Here is a 21318-nt window from a genome sequence, read left to right as displayed (position 1 = left end):
AAGTCTCCTATCTGGAACTTGGATTGTCACTTTGTTATTCTAGAGAATTTGTGAATTTGTGAATTTGTGAATTGTTACCAATAATAGATCTATTGGCCAATCACCTGAGAATTTTGTGCTCCAATTTTCAATGTGGATATTAGTTGTTAATGGAGGAGGGAGTTATTAAAACTAATTAAAATAGAAAAATAAAAACTTAATAAAATAAAAATATTGGCTATCAAGCACGTTCATTTACTTGGAATTAAGAAATTCCTGAATTATACACAACCTGAATGGGAGCGAAAATGAATTATTCCCATAATAAATTATTTTGATTATGCTAGTTACTAGCCATAAGCGATATTATTTACAATTTATCCTGAATCAAAATCAAAACTAGTAGTATGATTACCGAACTCTGAGAGACCATTCGGTAAAGGACTACTAGACATCTCATTAAGTTTCAACAGTCTTATTGAACACATGAGATGATATATATATATATTTTTTTAAGTTGTAATGAAATTTTACACCTGAGGGTAATTTAGAAAGTATAAGTGGGTAAACTAAGCAAATTGTAATCTAAAAGTTTATAACTGGGGCGCTAAGAGTCTACAAGATGAACAAAGGGTTTAATAGGGTGGCAATAACCGCACCCTTTGTGATATTTAAGAAATGCTTCCTGCCGTGGGACTCACGCAATAACCATAATTATAGGAAGCTATTAAGATTAATTCACCAATTCTCTTATTCATTCAAATTAAGTAAATTAACGTGTTATAAAAACGTATTGTATTTGGTGACGACGTCGATTACTATGCAACTTTGGTAACAGATAGCAATTATTGCGCCAATTACTATGCAACTTTTGCTTTGAAATTGTTGTTTAAGAGTTGTGAACTTTTATGATCGCTTTATATAAAACCTTTCTTTCTAAGCATCTGATTAAGGAGATTAAGAGGAATATGGGGTTAAATTAATAGATCAGCCTCAAGACCAGGTTGGGCATGGCCAAGGTAGACGTAGGTGGCTGCCTAGGCCTGGTGCTAGGGTCTTATATCACCGTATAGTGTTCTGAAGGTCTCTTTTCCCTAATAACAACTAAAATTATATAATAGATTAATAGCTAACATGCGAGGTAAATGCAAATCACTTTCTTTTGAAGTCTGAACTTCCAAGTCTGAAATTAAAACTTGAAGTCTGAACTATCTAACCTCTGAGAGCAACTCCAACAGCTTCCCTATAATTTCTGTATAATAGGGAAGCAAAAGTTAAAACTTTAGCATCTTTTTCTTCTCCAACTCCAACAGATTCCCTATTTTACAGCAATCTCTAAAATCTCCATATTCTTCCTTAAAATTTTAGAGATTGCTGTAAATATAAGGAATTTGGTTTTCTTTTTCCTCACTTTTCCTAAAATAGAGAAAGTTATAGGGAATCTGTTGGAGCAAAAGAGGCTTTTTTTTCCCTAAAGTGGAGAAAAATCAAAATATGGGGAAGCTGTTGGAGTTGCTCTAATAAGGCTAGCATATTGTTCAAGAAGGAAGCTATTACCATGATGTAAGTAAGAGCAACTCCAACAGATTCCCTATATTTTGATTTTTCTCTACTTTAGGGAAAAATAAGCCTCTTTTGCTCCAACAGATTCCCTATAACTATCTCTATTTTAGGGAAAGTGAGGAAAGAGAAAACCAAATTCCCTATATTTACAGCAAACTCTAAAATTTTATGGAAGAATATGAAGATTTTAGAGATTGTTGTAAAATAGAGAATCTGTTGGAGTTGGAAAAGAAAAAGAGGCTAAAGCTTTGATTTTTGTTTCCCTATAATACATAAATTATAGGGAAGTTGGAGTTGCTCTAAGACTTTCTACTTCAATATATCAGCAATAATGTTGTACGTAGAAACGGAAACATCAAATTTGGTTGAAAGAGGTGCACATATTATACAGCGTATTCTAGCTAATCTCGGGAAATGCCGCTAGGATGCTCTATAACTGGTCACAACCGCAGAGACCATAGTATTCATCCCACACATGCCATGGCCTCGGCAAAGCCGGTAATAACCATGTTCGCCCCATTTTAAGCTCCATGAATTCTTGATGATCCAGTACGGTTTGTTGCTCAGCCTGAGGATCGAGAAGCCCTTGTCACCGTATCCAACAAGTAAAACACCGTGGTTCACCCATCTCTTGAAACAAACAAGAGGGCATGATACACCACCAATGTAGGTTTGCATGAACATAGCATTCAACCCAACTGCATATACATCAATAAAGGTTTTTGTTTTAGTGGGTGTGTGTACATACCTCATACATATAACAAATCTACATATGTTAAACCATGGTACGTCATATTCAGATAATAAGACCCTTAGCACAATAATATGTATGGACAGATATATAGAGGCGTATTCATATATCGCATATTGTCAAGTTTAATACTCACTTGCAAGAGGACCATGGTGGACCAAGTTCGCTGCAATTTGGTTCTCATCAAGTGGAATATTGGTGAAATTGGCCACTCTCACAGCTACCTTTTCAGGATTGAATTTGCATTCACCCTTCTTCCCCGTATAAGGGTATGAAGCCTCATCCTGCAACCCTCCTGCTTCAATTAGATACTTGTAGGCATTTGTCATAAGTCCGCCACCACAACCACGGTCGCACGCATCTTTCTCTTTTGCATCGCACTTGATTAGTTGCACAAACATTAAACAATACTAATTAAGTAGGCATGCCACATATACGTATGCTTAATTTATCATCCCCTTAAACTTGACTACTACAATATTCCAGAGGCTTAATTACCACATGATCGCAGTCCACAAGCTGCTGTTCACTGAGACTAACAAGCTTCCCTGTGGCAATGAAATTGGCTCCTTCAGTAGCTCCTGTTGTGCTAAAGGCCCAGCACGCACCACAACCACCCTGCATCCACAAAGTTAATTAGAGGCCTCATATGTATACTACAGAATAGTTTTTTTTTTTTTTTTTTGAGAATGTACTACAGATTAGTTTCAGCCATAAGAATCAAATTCCACAACCACCCTCCATTAATGACAGGTCTTTTTGTTCAAAATTTTACATCTCAGAAGCATTAGATTATAGAATCAATCAAACAAACGCGCCGGTAGTACCTTCATGAGCTAATTGAGTTCAGGTGTACACAGTGTACGTGTATATATGACCAACCCAGACACATCTATAGCATATGTGCAGTCACTGATCGCGATAAGGATTTAATCTATGTCGAAATTGTAATTAACAAACTAGAACAAAGAGAGCTCATCACATAAATTTAAAAATAAAAAAATGTAACCAATCACCTGCATCTTGACCTCAGTAACAGCTCCCTTCTCTCTCCAATCAAAACTCTCAGGCAACCCACTAACATCCATAAGCTCAACCGTACTCTCTGCACCGCCACCGCCGTCGTTTAAGCCGGCCCCACCTCTTACGCCGGTGTACATCCCCTCGAACTCCTCCTCGGACAGATCCGAGAACGGTGTGACGCCGTGGACCGCCGTCGGATCCAGAGCTTGGTGCTCGGCGGCTCTGATCATGTTCTTGGCAAAAACACCGAGGCGGTGCATGTACTCCTTTCTAGTTGGATACTTCTTCCCATATTTCTCCATGAAAATCTTGAACTCTTTCTCGGTTCCAAGGAGGTTACTACCACTCGAGAATTTTCGAGAGCTGTCATGATCTGTGACTTGGTGGATGATTGAGTCTTGAGCGGTGACATCTAGGGCTACACAGAGAGTTAGTGCGCAGGTTAAGACTGCAACACCAACCAAGCACATTGGAATAGGTGGAGGTAGAGGTGGTCCGGCCATTTTTCCTTCGGTGGCTCTTCTTTGTTCTCTCTTTAGCTACTTTTATGTCCAGCTCTGAGCATCGACTATTACCGTTTTGTCCCCGGATTATACATCGATATCTGCAAATCCAAGGGTCTTGGTGTAAATACTAAATAGGACATTTACGGGCGGCGGAGTTGCATGCAGGACCCAACGTCTGCATGCAACGCGTGGAGGTCGCTTTGCGCAGCAAAGTCCTAGTTGTGTGGCTTCACAATTGGCTGCCCTAGTTTTTTTAATTTTTTTAATTTAAAAAAAAAATCGAACATTGGCCCAAAACTAGGCATTCACGTTGGGCCAAAACCACCGTAGTTGTATCGTTCTTTTCTTCTTTCAAAGTTTCAATTTGTTTGATCCAACACAGGCCCAATGTATCTTGGGGTTATTAATAATATATATATATATATATATTTTTTAGAGTGGGAACATAGCTTTAGGGATCTAACAAAAAGAAACTTACTAGGGGAATCAATTGTGAAAACCTTATGTAGTTGCATCGTTAATACTTGTGGAAAAAAAAAAAAATTGCGACCTTGATTTTAGGCTGATATTGGGTGACGAAGTTTGGACTTCGAGTTTTAAGCTCGTGAAATAAAAAAATTAGACTTCACTCACTAGTTTGAAGTGTTAGAGCTTCAGACATAGTATGTTAGAATCGAGAATAAACGTGCACCACCACTGTCCTTTATCATTTAGAGTTATGCTTGTGAAGTAGGGTGCTCTTCTCGAATGTGTTGATCGAGGGTTTCTGTTCTTTTTGGAATGTTGGTTTACATTTAGGACATGACTCACATTAGAGTAGTCCTTTGATCAAGTCTAAGGTCCTATTTCCCAAATGGAATCATAAACCTATCACATTTTGCAACTTCATATTGAGCCTTAATTGAGATGAGTGCCAGATTAGTCGACTTATTATTCTTACAATGAACTATTAAGTTATTATCTAAAGATACTAATGAATGTAAAATGTCATTAGGTTCATTTTTACTTTTTAGAGGAGGTTCACGACCATTTCTTATAAAGAGCTCTAAAAGCATGAGTTTTTTTTTTTTTTTGACTTTGTCAAGGGGAACCCAAAGGCTTCCTAGGCCCAAGATAAACCCCTTCAGCGCATGTGAAATGCTCCAACTGTGCATTGCAGCACAGTGCCTGACCACTTTGACAGCTTCGAGGTTCAAATCTAGGTTGGGGAGCACACCCAACTAGGCAGGAACCATTAGGCCACTTGCAGTGGTTAAAAAGCATGGGCCTTATTGACTCCTAAGTCTTATTAATACTAAAATTTCTTCAATGAATATTCCCATCTTAAGATTCTATAGTAATGACTCATTTATCATCACCCGTCTTACTCTCGAGGATTTGACAAAATCCAATTGCTTATGCAAAATAAGTGGTCTTCCCATATTGTGTGGACGATGCCGGTCTACTTTGAGCTTTACCAAACACTAATATTTAGTTTCATGAAATAGCAGAAAATGAAAGGACGGTCGGAAACTAATACAAAAAAAGCTGGCTTCGAAAATCAGTCTCAATTATACTCGAGTCCACCTAATCCCCACGTTTCGAAGACCTTAAATAGTTTAATCTCACTCACTCTCCCAACAATAAGTATGAGATATTGATATTCCAAGAAAGAAAAAAACAGAGAAGGAAAAGAGACCAAAGCATCTGTTATCTTCTATTTGTATGGATTCTATATGATCTAAAAATCCTCCTGTATTATTTGGAATCTCGCACTAGTTTAGCTCAATAAAAAACAAGAGCAAGAACCCGAAGATACCCACCAGACCCAAGTTGGGTCTTGTGGAATCTCTTTATCTTTTGCTGAGTTTTCTAGTCACCGGAAAACAGAGCAAAAAACAGAGGAGGAGAAGCTCGGCGGCAATGGGCATTTTGCATGAGGACATGGTGGTAATTAGCCGGGCAGAGAAGGCTGGAGATCCTACAGTGATCACTGTGAATTGCCCTGACAAAACTGGGCTAGGCTGTGATCTGTGCAGGGTCATATTGCTCTTTGGGATAAGCATTTGCAGAGGAGGTGAGTTTTGTTTTTTTTTTTGCTTGTAGTTTAATTCCTTTGTTCTCTGAGTGATTTGAGGTTTTTCTGGAAGTGGGTTATGGATTTGGAGCTGGGAAAGTAGCGTGGTTTGTTCTGATGTTTATAGGTTTTAAAGGTCTTTACTTGGAAAGTTTACTATTTGGATCTGAAATTCTTGAGAATGCATGTAATTAGTTTCTTGAAGTTTGCTGAACACTAATTGGTGGATCCAAGCTTTAAAGAGAAACAAAGAATGCGTCTTTCAGTCTAGGCTCTTTTGTTGTAAAACAGAAAATGGGTCATTCTTTATGGATCATAGAATTTGTAATGGCAAATTACAATTTTTGTTGCTTTTGTGTTTGAAGATGTTTCGACGGATGGAAAGTGGTGCTACGTAGTGTTTTGGGTGGTGGGAAAACCGGAAACAAGGTGGAATTTGTTGACAAAGAGATTGTTAGAAGTGTGTCCCTCACATTTTACAACTTCTGGAATATACTATTACCGGCCGGAAAACCAGCAGCCTAAGCCATTAGATGTGTTCCTTTTGAAATTCTGGTGCTCTTATGAACAGGAAGGCCTATTGCATGGTAAACTTTCATTTCCAAGATTGTCACTTGCATGATTAATTGTTATCTTTGAATTGATTGTTCATAGCTTAGTTTTGCTTAGATAGACAACACTTTAACAAAAATTTGTCATGTGGGCGTAAACAGAAATTTTTCAGTTCCTTTGCTCGTGCTAAATGATTCATCAAATTTGTTCAATCTTCAATGCAACTATCCCAGTACTGGTTTGAGCTGGAAAGTCATTTTTGTATGTGATTACAGAGAGTCGATGATCACTATTTGGTGTGTGTGAGTTCTTGATATAGACTATAGAGCAGTGTTTGAGCATTGATTGAAGATGATTGATTTCTAGGTATAAGAGAAAATGAGTTTAATCAGTATTTTTCATTTCCCTTATATAAAATAGACTAGAAGTACCAAAATTAGTAATTTATGAAAGCTTGGGACAACTTATCAACTATTCTTCAGACTGGCCTAGACGGAAAGAAAACTGTTTAAAGCCTTAACATTGTAAATCTACTTTTATGTATAGATGACTACAGTAATTGTATTATCCCCATTTAGAGAAAAGAGATCAAACAAGGGATCCTGTTGAAACGAACAAGAGGTGCATAAGGGTAACTTCGTGTAGAAGTGGTGTTTCTATCTGTGTCTTTGTTTTTATTTCCTTTACATTGCCTAATTGTTTTAATGCATCTGAATCTTCAGCAAAAATTGTCCTTTATGCTGCTATATATTTAGTTGAGATTATTATTAATACTTTTTACCCAATAGATGTCACTAAGGTTCTTTGTGAGCTTGAGCTCACAATAGAGAGAGTGAAGGTGTCTACTACCCCAGATGGGAAAGTGATGGACCTTTTTTTTGTTACAGATACCAGGTTTGTCACTCTTGACATCATTTCCCTATCTATAATGGTGCATCATTTCTGCCTTCCTTTTCTCTTTTTGGTATATCTACTTCTCAAGTTTCATTCTAGATTTATTGCCAGTGTTCACTTGTAAGTTGTAACTGCTAATAAAAGAGAACCAGTTCCTCCATGTAATTCCTTCGAGTTTTTGTTTGCATCATTTTCAGTTAGGTTCTCTAGACTTGTGTTTCCAGTTACTTTATACTGTTGCTTACTACTAAAGGAGTCTAGGTGTTGGTGTATCATCATGTTTGTGTGAGGGCATATCAGTTGAGAGTCGCTAGTGAGATTGTTTCATCTTTCCTCCTAAAATATGACTAATCATATTCTTTCTCTTTTTCAATCAGAGAACTGCTGCATACAAAAAGAAGACAAGATGAAACAATTAATTGCCTGAAAGCTGTCTTGGGGAATGTCTTGTTGGGTTGTGAAATTGAATTGGCTGAGTCAAAAGTTACCGCATGTTCACAAGGTTCTCCTTATCTTCCTTCGGTAATCACTGAAGAAATGTTAAGTTTAGAGAGGACCAATGGACGCCTAAAAAGACCTGTTGCTTCCATTCCCATTTCAATAACAGTGGACAATAACCTCAGCCCCTCTCACACACTAGTTCAAATATTCTGTCCGGATCATAAAGGTCTAGTGTATGACATCATGAGAACACTAAAGGATTATGACATTCAGGTACATCTTTTTTAAGCTATGTAGTTTGGGGGAGAAAAATATTTTGGGTTTTGTTTCACAATTTACCTTTTCAATATTCACATCAAACGTCATCATTGTCAACAATAACTGTTAGTTTGCAGAAAATTAATTAGTTTGATGAACCTTAAATGCTTGATGTAGACTCTCAATCTTCTAATTAAACTTTGATAAACTTTGCATGCTCAATAAAGTTCAGGTAAAATCATACTAGAGAGAGATATATAAAGTAAAGTTGGTATATTTGATATATTACACGAGACCTATTCGGTAGTGAGTTCCGGCAGAAAAGAGGTCATGCCTTTTCTGGCCGATAAAATTCCATTAAATCTTCCTCCTGTTTTTTTATTGTTTTATTTTTTGTTTTTGTTTATATATTTTACCATATTAGTGAACAACACTGACCACTGTATGTAAAATTTGGGTTCAATATCAGATTTCTTATGGACGATTCTATGAAAACACAAAAGGGAATTGTGAGGTGGACTTGTTCATAATGCAAGCAGATGGCAAGAAGATTGTTGACCCCAATAAGCAAGATGCCTTATGTTCTCGCTTGAGAACGGAGCTTTTGTGTCCTCTTCGAGTGGCTGTGGTGAACCGTGGCCCTGACACTGAGCTGTTGGTAGCTAACCCTGTTGAGTTGTCTGGCAAGGGTCGGCCTCTTGTCTTTTATGATATTTCTCTTGCCCTCAAAGATCTGAGCACGCGCATCTTTTCGGTATTAGCTCTAACCAACATAGCCAATGATATCCTACATCTTTTGCAATAATGAGGAGTGATACCAATTTAATTCGTCATTCTACCATTCATTGGTGTTTTGTTACTAACTTATTTCAGGCTGAGATAGTGAGACACATGATCCGAGATCGGGAGTGGGAGGTGTACAGATTCCTGCTAGATGAAGGAGTCTGTCCTTCAGCGCCAAAGAACAAAATTGAGGAAGTTGTAAGAAATATACTGATGGGTTGGGAATAGATTCCGCCAAATTTAGTTAGCGGCTTGCATCCCCATCACTGTACAGCATAGTTTCTGAGCATCAAGTGTACACTGAGGCAATACTCTAACCGAGTATGAAGTGTAAATCATGATGTGCAATTGTGCATAAATAAATAAACGTTTATCAGTTGCATACCTCCATCTTGACTTGCATTGCTAATCAGAGATACTTGGCCAGCTTCGGAGATAACAAATGTTTCAGCATTTCCTTCTCTCTTTGATCTTTGACCATAGATGAGTTTCTGAAATAGTAGTGTATGTACATGGTTCTGCATTCTAGGTTAGCCAGAGCGGTGTACTTTGAGCTTTGTATAGCTCTCACCTCTCAGCAAGAGCAGGCTTCGTTGGTGACCTGCACTCTTGCACGGCTGAGATACTGTTCCTTTACGTCGGTGCAAATTCAAAGTTTCTACCGTCAACCAAATACAAAATTGAACGAAGAAATTTCCTCCCAGTTGGGACCGTTCCGATGGGACTGGAAGCGTGCTGAGATTTGCCATTCGGTCTTGTGTGCAATTTTTATTTTTTCATTCTAATTTCAGGCCACATACTATTTTTCTCTATCATATACATGACATCCATTATTTTTCCTTTTATAAATCTTATGAATACATATGTCAATACTTTATCAGTAGATATTATATTTTTAAAAATCAAAAGTTGGAGAATATAGTCATGGATGCATCGGTGACACGCAACAAAAATTTGAACTTCTATTTTTTGGTTTATAGAAATTGAATTATAAGTTTGAAATCATGGTGTTATGTATAAAAGTTTTTCCTCATTAAAAATACGATTTATGTCAAAAATCACATACTTTCAATAGTTTAGGCATATAGATTAATTTTTTTCTTATATAACTTTCTACAAGCTAATAAATTGAATCGAAAAAGTGACGTTACTGATAAATCATTGTCAAATTCGGCGCATAACTAATTTTCTTTAAAAAAAAAAAAAAGAAGTCAATTTTAGAAATTTTTTTGTTTGGAAAATATGTCTGAAAATAAAATAAAAAGGGGGAGAGAAATTGTGTGGCTGTTGAAGCAGCCCCCACGTGGATGAACTCCATTACTTCTAACGGTTGCTCAAGCTTTGTGGTGGGCCTCCCTTTCCCTCCAAATAATAATATGCTCCAATCCCACTGGAGATACCTCCGAATCTTCTCGCCGATCGTTCCTTAACTCACACCCAATCACAACCCAAATCCAAGCCCTGTTACAGGATGACAGCTCTGACCTCCCAATTCGTGCTCCTTGATCTCCAGAACTCATGGCACTCCGCCACCCAATTCCCCATCTCCACCCTCTGTTTTCTCCAGACCTCCAACTTCGTCTCCACACTCTCTTCCTCATTTCGTCGAACACGTGGCGTGCATAAGGGAATTGCTTCTTCCTCCAAACACTCCTCCTCGCCGGCGATTCGCCGCCCGTCGGATCGGTTCTTCTCCGGGAATGGGTCGTCGTCGAATTCGGGGAGCTCGGCTTCCACGTCGCAGACCCAGGCCGCGTCGGAGCTGGAGCTGTTTCTGGAGTTGTTGCCGGAGAGGATGAAGAGCGAGCTGTACAGGCATGAGGAGATCGGCAGGCTCATTGAGGTCGTCATGGATTTGGGTAGGCCTCCGATTGCCAGGTTTCCTACCGGCGATTGGGTCATCTCGGAATATCCCGTCAGCCAAGAAGATCTCCGGCTCGCTGTATCCAAGGTGATCATGTTTTTTTTTTTTTGTTTTTTTTACTAAGTGCCGTTGCGACTTCCCTCAAGTCTTGATTAATGAAACCGCATAATATATGAGACATGGGTGATCATGTTATGAAAACTGAGACTTTTGTTTTCATCTAATAAAGCATCTTCAATTGGTGGTTAGTTAGTGATGGTTAATTATTATTTTTTATTGCTTTAATAGATATACGCAATTACTTTATTTAAACAAGACTGCAACTTTTTTATATATTTAGTTGGAAAAGGATTGACTAAATATGTTTATTGTGAAGATGGAGATGTAACTATTTATTTATGTGTTTACTTATTGTAGCTGCAACTTTTTATTTTTTTTTATTTTTTATGGTTTCCAGGTTAGTGAGTTTTCAGATGACAACCGTTCTGGTATTAATAACTCATTACACCGGATAAGTGCTATCCGAAACCGAAAGCTGCAAATCATTGGACTTACTTGCCGGGTGGGGAGAGCTGTGTCGGGAAGTGCTGGGATCATCCGCGACTTGGTTGAGGGTGGTGGTTCAATCTTGGTTATAGGACCTCCTGGAGTTGGCAAGACAACCTTGATCAGGTATATGTCCTACTCGAAAGCAAATTTTAGTACACATTGGAACTTTCCTTGTTTTCCTACTGTGACTTGGAATCAAGAGCGAACGTGGTTTTGAATTTAGTGTGGATATGTTGGTGCAGAGAAATTGCTAGAATGTTGGCGGATGAGCATATGAAGCGTGTTGTCATTGTGGATACATCGAATGAGATTGGGGGAGATGGAGATGTTCCTCATGCGGGAATAGGCCGTGCAAGGAGGATGCAAGTTCCGAACGTGAACATGCAGCATAATGTGAGTGTTGACATTGATTATACAGCTTGTTTATGCAACTGTTGCTTTAGTTCTCACGCAGTATTACGCTTTTGCAACTCTTTTGGTTATATAATCTCTTTTGCCCTTTCCTTTAATGCAGGTTATGATTGAAGCAGTTGAAAATCATATGCCTCAAACCATTATAATAGATGAAATTGGGACAGAGCTTGAAGCATTGGCTTCCAGTACTATTGCTCAAAGAGGAGTTCAGCTAGTTGGAACAGCACATGGAATGACGATAGACAACATAATAAAGAATCCTTCTTTACAAATCCTTGTTGGTGGCATAGAGGTACAATGCAGTCCATTCATGCAAATTGGATTTATATGCCTATTCCATTTACGTTTCTGCTATGCATAAAGTTTATCATATTATAATTGTACAAAGTGCCATTAGTTGTGCAAGTTTCTTCTTGTATGAATCATCATTTCCACTGCAATGATCATTGTGTATTGGTCTTACCAATTTAAGCATTTTCCGGATAAGAAATGTTGATAGATTAAAGGAATTCTTCATGTAAATGCAGAGTGTGACCCTGGGAGATGAAGAAGCAAGAAAGAGAAAAGTTCAAAAGACAATTCTTGAAAGAAAGGGGCCTCCTACATTTACATGTGCTGTTGAGATTATATCTAAAACAGAGTTTCGTGTTCATCACAGATTAGATGCAACCGTGGATGCTATACTAGCTGGTAATTTACATTTTCTCCTTTAGAATCTCTACTTATCACCTGAGTTTCACAGACTTCACTTGGAAGTGAAGTTGTTAGGGAACACCTAATCTGATTTGAACGTTTCTGGCTTATAGGAAAATCTCCTCTGTTTGAAGTTCGTCGTACTGATGCGGATGCTGATGACTCTTGCATGTCTACTCAAATATCTGAACTGAACTATCAAAAAGTATCAGATTTTGGTGTTACTAAAGACATTATTGCTAATGTTTTGGAGTCTGACGAGGAAGATCTAGATCCTTCACCCAATGTGTCTAGAAGATTGAGCAGTGATAAATCTGTGAAGAAGAGAAGTTCACCAGTGTGTATATATACATACAAGGTAAGATACTTGGTTTCCACATGGTTCACTTTCTATTTTAATTGGAAAATCTTCACCCACGAAGGACAAACGTTACACTTTGTGTTTTGACCCAAACCCCCCAAAGAAATTGTATTGTGGATAGTTGTTGACTAGGCAGATGATCTTTATTGATCCTTTCCTTTTTGTTTGACTGCAGATCCTTGAAGCTGACCTACTGCAAGTAGCACAGGTGATGGGGCTTGAGGATGAAATTGAGGTAACTGATGATATTGGAACAGCAGATGCAATTATAGCATCCAGTTCTGAGATGAAGCAAAACCCATGGATTCGTGGTGTAGCAAAATTCCACCAGTTGCCTGTATTTGTCATGAAGGTAATGTCTGTGTACTTTATCTCTATTGCCTGTAAGCTTGCTGGGGCTCATTCACATATTTGATGTTAATCTTGCAGTCAAATACCATGGCACAAATCGTGAAGGCAGTTCGTACGATTCTTGAAATGGAATCAGTTGGTTCTTTGCCAAAGCAGCTTGTCAATAATTCCTTTGACATTGAAATTGAAGATGATGCACCCAAAAGAAAACCATCTTTAGAAGAGATCGATGCATTGGAGGTGCATTTCCTTTCCCATCCCACCTATTTTCTATGGATACCTCTACCGGCAGTTTCTGAGAAATTGTCCTCTCTGTTGTACGCCATGCAACTTCACATTCGCTTTCAATACTTCTGATTTTGAGTGTCAATTTGATCCTTACATATATCATCTGCTTAACTGTACCACAATTTTTCCTTTTGTTTGTGTTAGGAGGTTCGACTTGCAATCGAGTATATAGTGATTCCTGGTGGAGAGCCCGTAGAGCTCCTTCCAAGACGCTCCGAAATAATTGCCAGACAGCTGGAGCTGGTGAAAAGTTATCAGTTGGCTGCTGAAAATTCAGGTACTAAGCGCAATCCGAGGTTGCAGATTCTTCCCATGAGGATAAACAAGAAGAGTTCTTCGAAACCTGTTAAATCCAGTTCTATGAAACCGACTAACTCTAAATCACTAACCGGTGGTGGTGGAGGTAGCAGTGTTACTAGGCTCCCCCTTTTATCAGAACAATAGAATTAGGGAGAAAAAGCCTGAAGTTTAACACACTTCAATCACTTGTTGATACCTGTGCCATTTCATGTACAGTCCTGCAAATCATGTACGTCCATTTATGTAATTATTTCACAGCTGCAACTATTTGCAATTGTTTCTTCCTTCAATGATATAGTGAATCAAGATCAGTTCTTTTTTCCTTTTCTTGTCTTTGCTCATGACGTTTTTTCATTCAGCTACCGTGCTTTGTATGCCCAATTAGACAGACCCCCTAGGAGGGAGCAGACATTCGAACTTGAAACTTGTCCTAATATTGAAAAGAACAGAGAAATACTATTAGACTACAAAAATGTATAGACTCTAAAAGAATCTATAGCACATTTATCTCTATAGTGCTTTGAAGTTTCTCTTTTATAGTGCTCTGGAGTATTGAAACTGCGGAGTTGAGAGTCGTTTAATTACTCACATTTTGTTTTGTGTTTCATACGAAACGAATTCTAACAACTCTCGACTACAAAATTTCAATACTCGGAAACATTAAAGAGCTTTAGGACTCCATTACCTCCGACTTCGGAGTACTGCAAAACTTTTGGACTCGAGAGAGTGAAATGGTTATATAATGGGATAGAGCAAAAATTGGAGGGCCACCAAACTTGAAAATCAAAAATTGGAGGACTAAAGTGAGAATACAGGAAAAAAATGGGCAAGTAAATAAATAGAAAAGGAAAAGGGGAAAAGAAATTCAAAGTAGACGAGGCAATAGAAGAAGAGGCCGAAGCGGTTAGGGTTTTGCTACCAAACAACATTCAGAGAGAGAGAGAGAGAGATGGCCGGAAAAGAAGAGTACCGAATCTTCGTCGGAGGTTTGGCCTGGGACGTCACAGAGCATCAGCTCGAGAGCGCTTTTGCTCGCTTTGGCAAAGTCCATGAATCTCAGGTAACCTCAATTCCTTCTCCTCCGACGCTTAAATTTTCTTTCTGTTAGGTCTAAGCTGCTTTGCTTTGCTTGAAAACTGTATGAAAATTTTGTTTCCTTGAACTATTTTGATGAAAATCGGTTTCAATTTAGGGATGTTTACACGGCTTTTAGAAAAAAGAAGGTTCAAGGTTGGTTCTGTTAATCGATTTGAGGCTTTCGTTTAGCTTCTTTGATTGAAAAATTCACGGCTATTTCGTAAAAAAAAAAAAAAAAAAAAAAAAAAAAAGCATCTGCATTTTCGGTTTTGAAGTTCTAGCTTTTTTTGTGCTTTTCTCTTTGAAATGAAATTTGAAACTTGCAAAGGTATTTGGAGTATAAAATGGCTTATCTTTGTTTTGGTTTTGGTGCGTTTACTGTTCAAAACCAAGGTGCTGTAGTTTTGGGATCTTGAGCAGTGAGATCCTATGGATATAGTACACTACTGTAGATCATATACTTGTTTGATACTGTTTGATGATTCTCTGTCTGGAACAATTTTTTTTCTTTTACTTTGTATATTAATGCTCCTTATTTGTTTTCTTGTTTTTCTGGAGTGCTGGTTATGATCTTTTGATGCCGTGATAGATGGGTTTTACGTAGAGCTGTTTTTGTTGGTTGCATCAAGTTCCCAGACTTTATGTCATTGTTGGTAGTAGATTATAGCTGGTGGGACAACAAATCTCATGCCAGGAAATAGAAACATTAGCAGATGGTCTCGGGATTTGTGGAGTTTGGTTCAAGGCAGCTAAGCTTAGCGACCTGATTTAGTGTCATCTGCTATTTTGTAACAAAGTATTCATTCATGGAAGAGATGTGGTTGGGTTCCACAAGAAAAGTCCTGTGGTAATGTTGGAAAGTTGGACCATAAGTATTGCTTAGACGATCGACTGACTAATCAGCAAGTCAAATAACGTGTCAAATTTGAGAAGTTTCTCATACTGAAGTTTATGCTTTCTGTTTGGGTTCTTTTCATCAAGTGCCGAAGCCTCAGATGGTATTGCTTGAACCAGTGATTTGGTTCTTTTGCTGCAAGAAGGTTTTTTATTTTTCTAAGTAGACCAAAGGCCCCTATATCTATCTGCTTGCCAATATTTTTGGTTGGTTTGATTCAAAACATGATGATGAAGGTTGTCTGTCTTGTGAGAATGATTTTTGAGCCGGATAGTTTCTCCTCCTCCTCCATGTTCATATGTTTCTTTTGTCATAGAATTCAGAGGGTGATCTACTTCAACTCATCATCTGTTATGTGGGGAGTTTCTTAGTGGCTGCTAAATCACAAAGCTTTGTTGTCTCTTGCTATTTGTTTTTCAGATATAGTAAACTTCTGATGCCTGATCGGGTGAGGTTCCAAAGTGTCAAATTTAGTTAGTTCATGCTTGAGGGGGTTAGTCTGGGTTAGTGACTCTTAACTGCTTCTGGCCAGCAATAGGATCCTCTCATCTGCTAATGCGGAGCACTCTTGAAGTATGGGGCTGCTTTTGAGCCTTGCACTTGAACTTTGTTTGAACTACTTCAATACTCTTTTGTTGTTATTGTTTTGTTGCGATGATTAAGCTAATGTTGCTGGTTTAGCGGGGAATGAAGATCATCTAGACCTGGTAGAGTTTTTTGACATCAGCTCTGGGGTCTCCAACACTGTCAGTCTAGCAAATTCACATTTGGCCACGTTTATGCAATGCAGTCTGTTGGTCTTTTGAGTCATTGTTCAGATCAGTTGCATTTTTGAAGGTGTCAGAAAAGAGTATTGTGTTGATTATCATATCGCATGGACAAGTCTGAGTTCAGCAACATCAATGCTTTACTATCTTCGGTGGTTTCTAGTGTATCTGTAGTTGCAAATTTGATTTAAGATTCCATAATACCTGAGGGCAAGAATTTTGAAAGTACTAAAAAATTGTCAGAATTTCTAAAAATAAAAAAGCCAGAACACAGATATAATTTCAGTTGTTTACTATAACTAAATTGTATGTTGGAAAGGGAATCAGCATTTTGTTTGGACAGAGTATCTTGGCTGTTTAGGAATCTTTTGGTTTACTTTTGCTGACTTGTTGAAAGACTGATGGAGATAGGTAGCTATGGAACAAGTTGGTTATAATTTGCAGAGTAAAGATGGTTGCTGCGGGTAATTAGATGTATTTTGGTGTTCTGAGTTGTTAATTTTGAATAGTGTAAAGATCAAATGCTGCAAGAGCTGCCTTTCTCTGGCTGATCTGTGTAGCTTTGCCCGAGGGTAGATTGGTTTTGTGACTACAAGATGGATGTTTCTGGTGTCAATGTAACTGCTGATATACTTGATAGTGTTCTGGGCGTAGAGACTAGATGCATTTAACCTTGTCGCGGGTTCGGTATCAGTTTATGCTGGAACTAGTTCATTTGATGTTGTGGGAATTCAAGGTCAGTGGTCATCTATTGTCAGATGTGGATTCTTCTAATATCAGAAATATTCCAGTATGAACAAGGTGCTCTGTTATCGATATTTACAAAGGGAAAGTAAGTATCAACTCATTGAATTTTAAATACCAGTTAGATGGTTGCAAAATGTATTTTAGGTACAAACCCCTATCTCGTCTCCAATTTTATTGTTTTTTAGTTAGTCACTTGCACGATAATAAATTCTGAAATTACTCTCTCAGTTTTTGATCGGTCTAATTTAAAAATTTTTCCTCTTTTATGTGTGTTGGTGGTGTGGGTTTTTGGGTGCATAAAAAGATGATCTTTATCACTGCTTGATACCTTTTAACACTTTTTACAAGTGTGTGTGTTTGTTTCTTTGTACGTAGTTTTCTCATTCTTCTGCCAGTTTTTGAGAAATTACTGCGACTTAATTGTAATTTTCTGAATGAGATCTCCCTTTAGTAGTAGATCGAAGTATATAGATGTGTCAGTTTTGCTTAAAGCAGGTGAGTTTCAGTAATAGGAATTTGGAAACGACAGTTCTCATCCAAGTTCTATTTATTTGAGCTTTGGTAGAAGTTTTCTGCCTTTGTGCTTACTGAAATTTTTGGAGTACCAATTTAAACTGTCTTTTATATATAATTTGGTTGCCTTAGTACTGTCAATTGCTTGTGAATCTCAGTTAATCTGGATCATGCCCTACTTGCAATGTTCTATCCTATTTGTTAATCTGGATTTTTTTTTTCAGTATTTATCATGCTTTGAAAAACATTTGTCAGTTCAATGGTATCGCATTATTCATATTAGAACGTGGAATTAGTTTTATACTTATCATAATGCAATGCATCCTTAATCTTCTGAGTAATGAACTCATACGGTTTTAAATGTATGATAATGCAATGCATCCCGTCTTTGTGCTGTCTGATGCTCTTGCTGTCTAACTTGCATATCTTGCGAATATCATTGTGTTCAAAACAAAACACTATAATTGTTTTGTTTATGTTATTGCTATCTGTGTAAACACTGGGTATGAGCATCGTTAATGTGGAATTTCTGTAGATCATGGTGGAAAGAGATACACGGCGTCCTCGTGGTTTTGGGTTTATTACATTTGGAGATCGACGGGCAATGGAAGATGCAATCCGGGAGATGCATGGACAGGAATTGGGTGCCCGCACCATCTCCGTGAACAAAGCCCAACCCAGAATGGGAGGGGAAGATTTAGACCCTGGCTATAGAGGAGGAGGAGGGGGAGGATACTCTTCTGGTGGCAGGAGAAGCTACGGAGGAGGTGGTGATAGATCTGTGGGCCAAGATGAATGCTTCAAGTGTGGGCGTACAGGACATTGGGCTCGAGACTGCCCTTCGGCTGGTGGTGGAAGAGGTGGAGGGGGAGGTTCATTCTCTTCACATTCTAGGTTCGGGGCTGGTGGGCGTGGGGATCGCTTTGGTGGAGATCATGATCGCTACATGGATGACCGTTATGATGGAGGGCGCTATGGAGACAGGGATCGTTTTGACAGCAGGGAGGACAAATATGGGAGCCGTGATCGCTATGTCAGTGACAGGTATCAATTACTTCTTCACTGCTTTGTTCCATACTGTCATTATGTCTGGTTATAGACTTATAGTTGTCTGTATACAAAACCCCTTTTTTATTCTCTCTTTTGTTTAGATAAAACGTTGTGTTTATGTATATATGGTAGGAGAAAAAGTACTATACATTAGCACTTATGCTTTACTTTTTGCGGTTATTCTCTCCAGGTACCCAGCTGGTGATCGTTTTGCTAGTGACAGATATGGAGGTTCTGATCGCTATCCTCAAAATGGCTATGGCAAAGACAGAGGCTATGATAGGGATGGTGGAGCAAGAGGTGGCAGTGATAGATATGGAAGGGGAGGTCCAGCAAGAGATGAGGGAGGTTACCGTAGCAGGGCTGGCCCTTACGACCGCCCTAGCAGGGGAGGGCGGCCATCTTCCTTTGACCGCTACTAATGTCTAAAAGTTGGATGGTTGTTTTCATGGAACTTGTAGCTGTGTTCTGTTTACTCTTTTAGGTTCTTGATGTGGGATGTTGAAAGTAAATTTGCGTAGGAGGATTTTTATGCATGTACTGTCGTTCACTAGTTGCCTGTTTGAGTGTTACTTGTAAGCCTTTCTCGGTCTATCCTTTATTCTTTTGTTGACAAAGAATGAAGGAAGATAAGAAATTAGGGTACTTCTAATTGAAAAAAAGACATGTTGTTGCCCTTGGTATTTGTTTTTGTGTTCATCTTTTCCTCTCCTTAGAAATTCTGTAGCCCCATTGTCTCGAGATCTTGTGTTTGCATTGATATTTGGAAGTTGAGTTCCGTACTGTGATAAAACAGTGAATGGTACACGCTTGGCTCTCTGCGGTGTTTTTGAGTTTAAACATCTTTGTTTCTTAACGAGTTGACTCATTTGGGCTGGATGGTTCTCTTGTGGAATACGAGACCATTTCTTATCACGAGTCTGTCCAATTTAAGCATATTTATAAGGAGGCTAACTTGGTGGCTGAGAACTTGATAAAAATGTCTTTTTTATTTTATTTTATTTTTTATGATAATTGGTAATATTTTCGTCGCTTTTTGTGTCACCAGCATTTCATTAGATAAGTTAGAAGTACTTGTTTGTTGTAACTTTCTTTTTAATTTTATTTCTCTTATCAGAAAAAGAAGAAGAAGAAGAAAAAAAAGAAAAAGGCAACGCCCGCGTATTGGAGACAATGCCGGAAGAAGTTTACAGCCTTTTGTAATGACCAGAGTTCCGTGTGAAATGTAAACGTGTTAATGATAAAATCTTTCAGCAAATTACATCTCTTAAGCGGTATATTATACGTCGACGTAGTAAAAATGCGTATTTATGATTTCTTTCGAGTTTTCTGGATGGATGAAAGGAATCACTGAGCATGAGGTGATAGCTTGGAAGCTGCTTTCCAAGGGACCCTGGATTCCAGGTTGGGTCAAAATTCCCACTGTCACTCAGTCACTGTTGTAGACTTGTAGCTAGGAGAGAAAAAGTATCAAGCAATTTCTACTTTACAAGTAAAACCAGAACTCCAGAAGAAGACTAGCACGAGTCTGACTTTGAGGCGCTTCTATGGCCAAACCCCAAAGTCAAACAAGAAGCTTCTTACAATTAAAGAAATATATTGTGGATTAAGATGTCATCAACTAGAACCTTTCCGTGCTGGATATGACAACACTCTAGGAAAACAAAAAAAAAAAAAAAACAAAACAAAAAAAAAAAAATTCTTACAAGGAACCGAATCTATCCAGCTCCATAATTTTGAAGATTATTGATTCGTTTCTAACCATATGTTAAGCTGATTAGAATTACATTCATGTGGGTTGAGACTTTTCCATCTTTCTTTCCTTTCAGTTTCATTGTGTAAACACTTATTGGTATCTGTCTGCTTTTCAAAGGCCAAAGGCGAAAAACAAAGAGATCAGAATCGCTTTGTGCCTCAGTTTCTTGTTTTCTTCGTCAAATTTCAAAAAGCACAGCTCAGAAAAGAACAGTGCCTGAAGTTCGAGGGAGTTGACTAGGCCGAGTGCAAGAAGAAAACCTTTGCTTCTTCTAATAGTCAACATATCATGCTCGATCAGATTATTCAATCTCTATCCAAAGTTTATATATGTGCAAGTACTTGTGGCTGCTGTTGCGTTTGAACAGCGGCATTGACCCCGACTAAATGAGTACTGAGAAAATACTAGTATATATGATTCCATAGATATGAAATGTTGTAGCTTTCACTAGTATGAATCCTCTGGTTTGGTTTGTACCGTATATAGTATGAGAACTTGGTGACGAGTTAGTCTGCTTAATATTCAAACTATTCTTTGTTCCTTCATGACAACTTATGAGGGTTACTGAATGGACCAATCGAAAAGTGTGAATGTGTGATCAAAGTCACACGGCACATGCACATCCACATGCACTAATATTTAACAAAAACGTATCCTTAGAGCAAATGCACCCATGAACCAAGGGCAATTGCTGATTTTCCAATCAAATTGGTACTACAAATCCACTGTTCATCCCAAATTGGCAATTGCCTCTAGCTTACACAATGCACCAGTGAAAGGCAATTTGCCTGCCAATCCACTATTCACACTTCAAATTTAAATAATCCAGGTAAAATTTTTAGAAATTTTGGTGTGAGAAATTAAGGTGAGGGAATTGGTATTTATAG

General features: G+C 38.2%; 4 protein-coding genes across 6 annotated transcripts; 3 read left to right on the top strand and 1 right to left on the bottom strand.

The window, feature by feature from the left end:
• Positions 1-1848: 1848 nt before the first annotated feature.
• On the bottom strand, positions 1849-3817 carry LOC133718679 (probable cysteine protease RD19D). The gene is made up of 4 exons (XM_062145539.1): positions 3310-3817; positions 2792-2911; positions 2430-2673; positions 1849-2240 (listed from the first exon to the last, which is right to left on the bottom strand). The coding sequence occupies exons 1-4, from the start codon at positions 3784-3786 to the stop codon at positions 1963-1965; spliced, it is 1119 nt and encodes a 372-aa protein (XP_062001523.1). The 5' UTR covers positions 3787-3817; the 3' UTR covers positions 1849-1962.
• Positions 3818-5427: 1610 nt separating this feature from the next.
• On the top strand, positions 5428-9196 carry LOC133717857 (ACT domain-containing protein ACR10-like). Its single transcript, XM_062144601.1, has 6 exons — positions 5428-5878; positions 6244-6465; positions 7219-7324; positions 7702-8038; positions 8493-8777; positions 8897-9196. The coding sequence occupies exons 1-6, from the start codon at positions 5725-5727 to the stop codon at positions 9032-9034; spliced, it is 1242 nt and encodes a 413-aa protein (XP_062000585.1). The 5' UTR covers positions 5428-5724; the 3' UTR covers positions 9035-9196.
• A 962-nt stretch (positions 9197-10158) lies between these two features.
• LOC133715947 (protein SEEDLING PLASTID DEVELOPMENT 1) lies at positions 10159-13949 on the top strand. 2 transcript variants are annotated; one of them, XM_062142651.1, is made up of 9 exons: positions 10159-10757; positions 11128-11342; positions 11462-11612; positions 11734-11925; positions 12161-12323; positions 12440-12684; positions 12863-13039; positions 13117-13355; positions 13471-13536. In XM_062142651.1, the coding sequence occupies exons 1-9, from the start codon at positions 10278-10280 to the stop codon at positions 13496-13498; spliced, it is 1890 nt and encodes a 629-aa protein (XP_061998635.1). In that variant the 5' UTR covers positions 10159-10277; the 3' UTR covers positions 13499-13536. The 2 variants fall into 2 exon arrangements, with proteins under 2 accessions (XP_061998635.1, XP_061998634.1); XM_062142650.1 differs by having other exon boundaries at positions 10160-10757; positions 13117-13278; positions 13471-13949.
• Positions 13950-14485: 536 nt separating this feature from the next.
• LOC133714000 (glycine-rich RNA-binding protein RZ1C) lies at positions 14486-19358 on the top strand. 2 transcript variants are annotated; one of them, XM_062140015.1, is made up of 4 exons: positions 14544-14686; positions 15262-17197; positions 18161-18669; positions 18866-19358. In XM_062140015.1, exons 3-4 carry the CDS (start codon positions 18164-18166, stop codon positions 19095-19097), a joined length of 738 nt encoding a protein of 245 aa, XP_061995999.1. In that variant the 5' UTR covers positions 14544-14686; positions 15262-17197; positions 18161-18163; the 3' UTR covers positions 19098-19358. The 2 variants fall into 2 exon arrangements, with proteins under 2 accessions (XP_061995998.1, XP_061995999.1); XM_062140014.1 differs by lacking the exon at positions 15262-17197 and having other exon boundaries at positions 14486-14686.
• The last annotated feature ends 1960 nt before the right edge of the window (positions 19359-21318 follow it).

The sequence above is a fragment of the Rosa rugosa genome, chromosome 6, assembly GCF_958449725.1.
Source record: "Rosa rugosa chromosome 6, drRosRugo1.1, whole genome shotgun sequence".
In the NCBI taxonomy this organism is placed as follows: domain Eukaryota; kingdom Viridiplantae; phylum Streptophyta; class Magnoliopsida; order Rosales; family Rosaceae; genus Rosa; species Rosa rugosa.
The sequence above is the reverse complement of the archived record's forward strand: the minus strand, read 5'-3'. Positions and strand labels throughout refer to the sequence as shown.